The sequence below is a fragment of the Austrofundulus limnaeus genome, unplaced genomic scaffold, assembly GCF_001266775.1.
Source record: "Austrofundulus limnaeus strain Quisiro unplaced genomic scaffold, Austrofundulus_limnaeus-1.0 Scaffold1166, whole genome shotgun sequence".
Lineage (NCBI taxonomy): Eukaryota > Metazoa > Chordata > Actinopteri > Cyprinodontiformes > Rivulidae > Austrofundulus > Austrofundulus limnaeus.
Genome location: NW_013953568.1, coordinates 35,930 through 43,594, shown reverse-complemented (window position 1 = coordinate 43,594; position 7,665 = coordinate 35,930). Strand labels below are relative to the sequence as shown.

The 7,665-nt window shown below is 39.7% G+C and overlaps 1 protein-coding gene across 1 annotated transcript in view; it reads right to left on the bottom strand.

The window, feature by feature from the left end:
• jmjd1cb (jumonji domain containing 1Cb) overlaps positions 1 to 7,665 on the bottom strand; it is a gene marked incomplete at both ends in the record, with an annotated part of 67,960 nt that overhangs the window by 27,165 nt on the left and 33,130 nt on the right. The window contains 3 exon segments of the mRNA XM_014031036.1: positions 1,435 to 3,838; positions 5,494 to 5,620; positions 7,106 to 7,278. Coding sequence (XP_013886490.1) covers positions 1,435 to 3,838; positions 5,494 to 5,620; positions 7,106 to 7,278 — 2,704 coding nt within the window.

Below are 7,665 nucleotides of genomic sequence, written 5' to 3'. Positions count from 1 at the left end.
TTCCAGTGAAATATATTTATGTTTGTGGTTGTAATGTGACAAAATATGGAAAAGTTCAAGGGGTATGAATACTTTTGCAAACCACTGTAAATAATGACATACTGTATTTATTCGTGTATAGTACAATCTCATGTATAATACGACCCCCCCCCCCACTTTTTTGAGCTTGAAAAGCATAAAAAATTTAATCCTCAAACTACCTCCAATTTCATCCAGACTTCAAGATTTTTCATCCTTTGCAGTCTTTATTCATATCAGTAAAATGATCATTGGACTGTTCATTTTATTTTAACAACATACGTACTAAAAGGTATTTTGACAACAAATATATATCAGCTGTAGCAGCATCATATGAATTCTGGCATTTTAAACATAGTCCACCAGGAGGCGCCAACACAAAAGTCAGAGACTTCACATGAGATTTGGACCATCTTGTGGGGGAAAAGCAGATTACTTCCTACTCGCGAGCGCCCCCTCTGGTGGGGAAACGTTTTTTCAGGAATACAAACTTTTTCAGAACACGGTAGACGGCAGCCATTACAGACGAACATGTGTTTGTTGTTCCAGGAGCATCTCGGTCACACACTAATGTCATTAGTTTGTTATCATTACTGAGCTGCAGGACTGATTTTTAACCCTTTATTCACATCATGTCTCCTGATGGATCTGTTATTATCTCAGTCTGAAGCACAGAGGAGTGTCAGAGGTGAGCTGGCTTTAGCTGCTTTTTACGACACGGTCTCATTTCCGGACTCAGGCATTTTGTGAATGAAGCCGATATTTCAGTTAAAATACATAAGTAAAAATATTTATCCGAGTATAGTACTACCCCCCAACTTTATGGATGATTTTATGGATTTAATTTTAYGTATTATAATTGAATAAATACGGTAAGTACAAATCACCAGCGTTATTGTGCTATTATAGTTTTACCACTGAAAAAGTCTTAACTTTATAATAATTTCCTTTAAAGAAAAATATACATAACTGCTGAAAAAGGCTATTTATTAATATTTTTGTCCGCATTGGTCTGTTTTTTAAAGCTATCTCAGTGTGTTTTCAGCCTAGTGATATTACAGGATCCCTCAAATGTGAAAGTAGAGCACCACCAAGTGAACAAATATAAAAACCAGAAGTGGGTAGATAGAGGTACCAGAAACCATAGATGAAAGGAATACACTATTTCATGATCTAATAAATAAGAGATCATTTAAAATATTTCTGAACGTTAAAATACTTTTGATCGATTTTTAGGGATTTGTCAGGGACAGTAAAGTTTGTTGACAACACACAAAAATGAATTAAATAAATAAAAACAAACTAAAATAAATGTGTGGCTGATTTTTCACCATAAGACCATCCAAGATCTAAAATTTCTCCACATCTTACAGCAAAACTTTAAAAATAAATTACAGATTAGGAGGTAGGACTTACTACTGCTGGCAAGTTTGATTTTAGTCTTCTCTCGGGCTGATCTAAAGATCCCGTTGGGCTTCACATCATCCTCCTCTTTCTCGTTGTCCCCCTTCTTCTTGGCCATATCATTCTGTTTTTTCTTGTAGGTTGGTTTAGGCTGCCGTTTGGCTCGACCCTCCATCTTGCTCTCACTTGTATCAGTATCATCTCCTCCACTTTCTGAACCAGAGTCATAGGAGCGCTTGTTCCCCCGCCTAGCTGGAACTGATTTCTTCTCCTCTCCACCTCCCCCTGCTATCTTCTCCTCCAGCTGCCTCTCTTTGTCCCCCTTGCCTCCAATGTCTTTGTTCATCTCCACCTCATTTGAAGTGGAGGCACAAAGATTGACCGTGCAGGGTTTGATCATATCGGTCATGGCGGCAGTGTTACATGTGCTGGTCGTGGTGGTGAGCAGTTTTTCTGCTTTAGTGTTAGAAGTGCTAACTGTAGTGGATGTATTCCTGTCCTCCTCTGAATGTCGAGTTAACCAGGCCTTCTTCATCTTGTGGTAGTTACTGGGCTGCCCACAGCTAATGGAAGCAGATGCCAAAGACTGACCATTTCGTAAGGGGCTGGTCTTTTCTGGTGTCGGGCTACCGACTGCAGAGCTGTTGCTACTGCTGTCACTTGAAGATGATGTGGCTTGGTTCACACAGGGTGGAGGGGTGGAACTATGACTGGGAGTTTTGTCCATTGAATCCAAAACTAAGGAGGAGTTTCCAGCTGTTGAGGAAGCAGGAGGAGTAGGGAGGCTGCCTCTAGACTGGGCTGCAGCTAAAGCAGCTTTGTGCTTTTTGGGATGAACAAAAGAAGAATAAGGTTGACCAGAGGCAGAAATGGAGCTAGGTGCTGGGATGACATTATGACTGGGTAGAGGTGTTCCTGCTGAAGTTGTAAAAGGTGAAGACAACCCTGGTGATGTAGAACTTGGGTCAAAACCCTTGTGGTTTTCTTGATCTGGTTTAAGCACCCAGCTTCCAGCCCCAGTTTTATGGGCAGCAAACTCATCCCGAGTTGGGTGTCCTGACTTTGGGGTTTCATTCTGCAGTTCAAGACCTGATGAGACCACAACAGGAGACCTGCACAAAGAAGTGGTAGTGTTTGCATAAGCAGGGCCTTGCATACTATGCATGGAAGGGTTTTTGTACTGGACACATATGTCATCCAGGTTTGAGTTCGTTTGAATAACCCTGCTGACTCCAAGTTCTCCAACACTGTCTCTAAACGTTGGCAGTTCCCCATAAAGCTTGGACGGGTACAACCTTCCTGTGGGAAATTCCTTATGAATAATAGAATTAGATTTATTCATACTATTATTATCATACCTAACAGAGGTTGCTGGTCGTACAATGACCGATGCCATTGCTACTTGGGGCTTACCCTTGGAACCCTCTTTTTCTCTAGAACACACACCTCCTCTTTCCTGAATCATCTCTCTGCTTTTCCACCCATCTACCATAATATCACCACTGTTGTTGGAGGCCAAGGAGATGACTGCAGCAGTAATTCCATGCCCTTTAATGTCCCTGAGTTCTGGTACCAACGTTGGTGGCTTCTGCTGCTCAACTGATGCTTTGGTGCCAGATGTTGTTAAAGTGACTGGCTGGATGGGTGTGAGGGTTGGTGGTGACAGCCGTCCTCCATAAGCAGGTTTGTCCCTTTCTCGAGGCTCTTTGCGATCCGGTGCAAGCTGTGTGGGCGGATGGTAAACAGGTGCTCGGTAGAGAGATGGCATTGCCCTAAGTTGGTGTTGCTGCTGCTGTTGTTGTTGTTGTTGTTGAGGGTAATGATGGTGGTTGGAGAGTGAAGATAGGGAGGTAGATGTGGCGGAAGGAGGGGAAACGGTAGGATTGTGGCGTTCTTTTCTGTCCATACTTGTGTGATGTTGAGGTTGGACATATGTAACCTGCTGGTTGAGCTGCTCAGTGATTTTGACTGCTAAACCTTCTCCACCCTCTGGTTGGTGCTTAATGAGTGGCGGGGGTTTGGAAAGGGAAGCTTTGGAGGCGTAATTCACCAATGACTGAGCCCCAGCACTACTCCCAATCCCCGGGGTTCCAACTGAGCCAATGAGATTGTATCCCTCCTTGGATGGGTACAGTCTTGGCGGCTCATTCACGATGCTGTTGGAAAGTGTGGTGAAATAGCCACTTTTTTCTGCCTGTATGACATGAGGATGAGTGTGGCTAGTCTGTGGACTTGGAGAAGCAAGAGGTGGCACCCGGACAGGGAATGCTTGATCTTTGCGCCTCTCTCTGTTCATGATGGGATCAGCTGAACGCTGGATTTTAGCTGTAAAAGGTGCAACTTCAATGCTCTCTTTCAGGATCTGATGGTTATCTTCTTTGTATTTATTGGCTCGATCTGCTATCTGAAGTGCTTCCTGGGGAACAAAAAGTATAAATATTTTAAGATGTAATAGTAACAATACATTTTGTAGTTTTCAAGCACTTTAAGCACTTTGCCGTGCAATTTGAGTTGACTTTTTAACACAAAGCTCTCTCTTCCACACACTGAGAACATTTCTAATAAAAATAAATTTAAAAAACTTTTATAAGCCAGTAAAGACAGGGTTGACCAAAATTCAATATTTTGCACTAGGGCTGTTTAATGATACGTTCCAAAACTATGAAAAATACTTGAAGATATTTATGATTTTATTTATTAAGATAAATGCTCCAGACATAAACAGAATACAAAGATCAATTTGCATTTTTGCCTATTACAAAGACACACAGCATATGGGTCTATTAACAACAGTTCTTTGGTCTATTGTGGGCATGTTGAATTTGTTTTCACTTTGTTAAATTGGTTTGCAAATAAATTTTTATAGAGAAAGAAGTTGTGTCACATGAAGTGCACTGACAGGAATTTTTGCAGCATCTATTACTATTTATGTCCGGAGCCAATCACAAGTATCAGCTGGAGTATGGATCTTGACATTTTTTAATCAGTATTTGAGTAGATTTATGCTCCATTTTAGATCTTGAATGAAATTTTGTAATTGATCAACTGAATGTTTAATGCAGTATTGTATTTTTTACACTTTCTGATCATTGCAGACATTAGGTTAAAACAGACACAGAGTTGGTGTGTGTCTTATCATGTGTTCTTCCTTTGGTCTAAACAAAAATGGGTTACGTTCAGAGGTAAAAGGTAACACCTCCAGGGGTGTAACCAGGAAGAGACTGAAGAGGTTAAAAGGTTGAATTATTAAAGAGAAAATAAGTTGTTAGTGTTTTGCAGAGTCTCTCTGTTAGACTCACTCTGCTGGGCTGCTTTTGTTTGGGTTTTAGCTCAAAGCCTTACACTGAGGTCTGACTGCTGGGCTGTATGAACCTCACTGTAGTCTGAAGACAAGAATAAAGCTTTTAAGAAATCCAGTGGATTCCTGCTTTATTCAGACATACCATTTTTGAACAGCACATTTATTTCTACAATCTCATTCAGTTTATGGTTTTAAGTCGGCCACATCACAATATGGCTGCTGCACAGCTGATGTGATGACCTGTGACAACATTTACACACATGGACAAACCTGTTGGTACCCCTCGTTTAAAGAAAGTTAAGAGTGAAATGGAAGAATAGAATAAGAACAGCCTTTAATGTCCCACAAGGAGAAATTATTTATTTATTCAAAATATGAAGTTATGTTTTATTTATTTATGTGTATATAGGGACGAACTATCTAAGTGTGATGAGGACACACTAGACAAACTTATATCAATTTTGAACAGCTTTTGAATGCACCACCATGGTGAATAAGCAACTTTTTAACTACAGCTACTTGACGTTTACTTTTCCTACCAACTGTTCAAACTCATTTAAATCACAGATAAAATGTACTCCAGTCTGATGAAGTGAATTTTACAGATAATTATTCATCATGTTTCTCCTATACATTCATTAATGTTTATTGGAAGTTATTTAATAAAATTAATTTATTTTGGGTATGCAAAAACCATTTCAATTATTCACTTCTAAACTATTTTACCCACAGTTTAGAAAGTGTGCAAGTTGTCAGCCGGTCTCATGTACCTGTGTGTTAGTCAGGCGGGATTTGCTGTGTGGATCAAGGTACATGCGGTGAAGGTGGGCATCTTTTCCTGTTGGGGTGCGGCTCCGGTCCATCTGATCCTGTCCGAGCTGGGCCAGTGTCAAGGTTCTGCACAGAGACATGTTGAAAGAAATTGTGCCCTCTGTGGATTTTGATTACATTTTCATCAACTAAAACGTTTTACAAATAATTCTTTGTTGTAACAATAGAAATGTTAAAGAAGATTTAAAACATGCCAATGCAACAATGCAAAAATATGTGAACTTTAAACTATTGTTTTAAAGCCCATCAGTAATTTAGGAAGGAATTTTAATTTATGCAATCTACACAGATTTTACTCAGCAATGATGGGATAAAACTAGATACTACATAATGACCCCCGCATGCAGAAATGCACCGGAACTCAGAAGTCATTATTCCTAATAAATGTCATGCTACTAGGTGCATCACAAAATCGTAGTGGTTTGGGTGGGGGACTTATTTCTTTTTTTGAGGGTGGGGGGGCATTGGTTGACCTGATGGATAGCCCCTCATCAGAGCTAAAAAACCAAAGAAATCTGAAGCTCCTATGTTTAATAGTTTTTGAGCTACAACCATTTTTGTGTGTCCAGACCCCACTTTTTCAGATAAATTGGGGGTCCGGGTGGGTGGGGCACTGATTGGTGGGCCTGATGGATAGAGCTTCATCAGAGCTAAACAACAAAAGAAATCTGAAGCTTCTACGTTGAACAGTTTCTGAGTTATAAGCATTACATATGTCCTGACACCCCCTGTTTGAAAGGAGCCCCCTCCTCAAATATGGGGTCTATCATAAAACCGTTGGCTGGTGCAGTGTAGGTCAGACTCATCTACAGTCCTGACTCATTTTATGTTGATTGGTGCAGCTTTTTTGTGCTACAGTTGACCAAAAATCACTGAACAAATAAATAAACAAATAAATAAATATATAAATAAACGAACAGTACGAAAACAATACGACTCCCGCTTACGCTTCGCGTGCGGGGGTCATAATAATACGTTTTTTGACTCCCAAAATCTGCTGAATCTCATCATCAGGCGACAAAAATAAACACTAGAAATTTAACCTTGTGTGTAAAATTTGATCCATGGTTAAAATTTGATCCATGGTTAAAATCAAAGAGAGTCTCCATTTTCCCTTTTTCAGGGAGGAAGTGAAGACAAAGTTTAAAAATGGTTCAAGTTTGAGTGTGAACTCTGCACTCTGGAAATTTAAGAGAAAATTGAACTGGACCTGAAACTGTTTCTAAGATGTAGAATAAGGCAAAAACATAATTAAAATGAAGATGTACTGTTGTTTCATAGTGACAACTCTGGAGCTGTTCTGCTGTGTTTGCACTGTTCAGCTCTCTAAAGAATAGGCAGCAGTTATACAAGCTGAGCACACAGCATTCAGTCAGAACCATTAAAAAACTGGATTAGTACCATTTCATTTAACTGACTGAGCAGTCTGGGAAATTACATCGCCTGTTTTCTGCTTTATAAATTTGACATTTAACTTCTTAAATTTCAATGAAACACACTGATGTGATCCAAGTCAGCATGACTGTAGTTACAGATTTAGGTTTTTCTTACTCTTTCTTGACATCTATGGTGGTCTTGGACATTGGAGGGCTTGTGTTCATGTTCATCTTAACAGGGGAGCGGTGAGTGTCAGCACTGGCTGGTCGGACTGGAATGTGGTTCAACAAACCCAGACCATCACCAGCATTGACTGCTGACTGGTGCAGCCATGGACTGGCTGTGTTCTGCACATAAAACACAGAAATCATTATTCACTTTGACCACTCATGGAGCACAGTTATTACTGTGTTCAGACATGTCATGAAATCACAGAAATGTACACTAAAATAGCCGGCACACAAAATTTCTCTATTTCACTACAAATTCATATCTGGAAAATGTGGATTATTGTTGTAAAAACATAAGTCTCCACATTAAATGTACTTTACTATTCTCTCTTGAACACAACACTGCTGTACAGCAAAGCACTTCCTGTCTATTTATACCAGATTCATTGTCAACGATATAAAGTGATAATCATTTTTTTGTCACTTCAACGAGAAAAACACAAGAAAAACTGTTACATTTTATGATATTATATTCCCCCTTGATTTTATATCATTATTTTATAA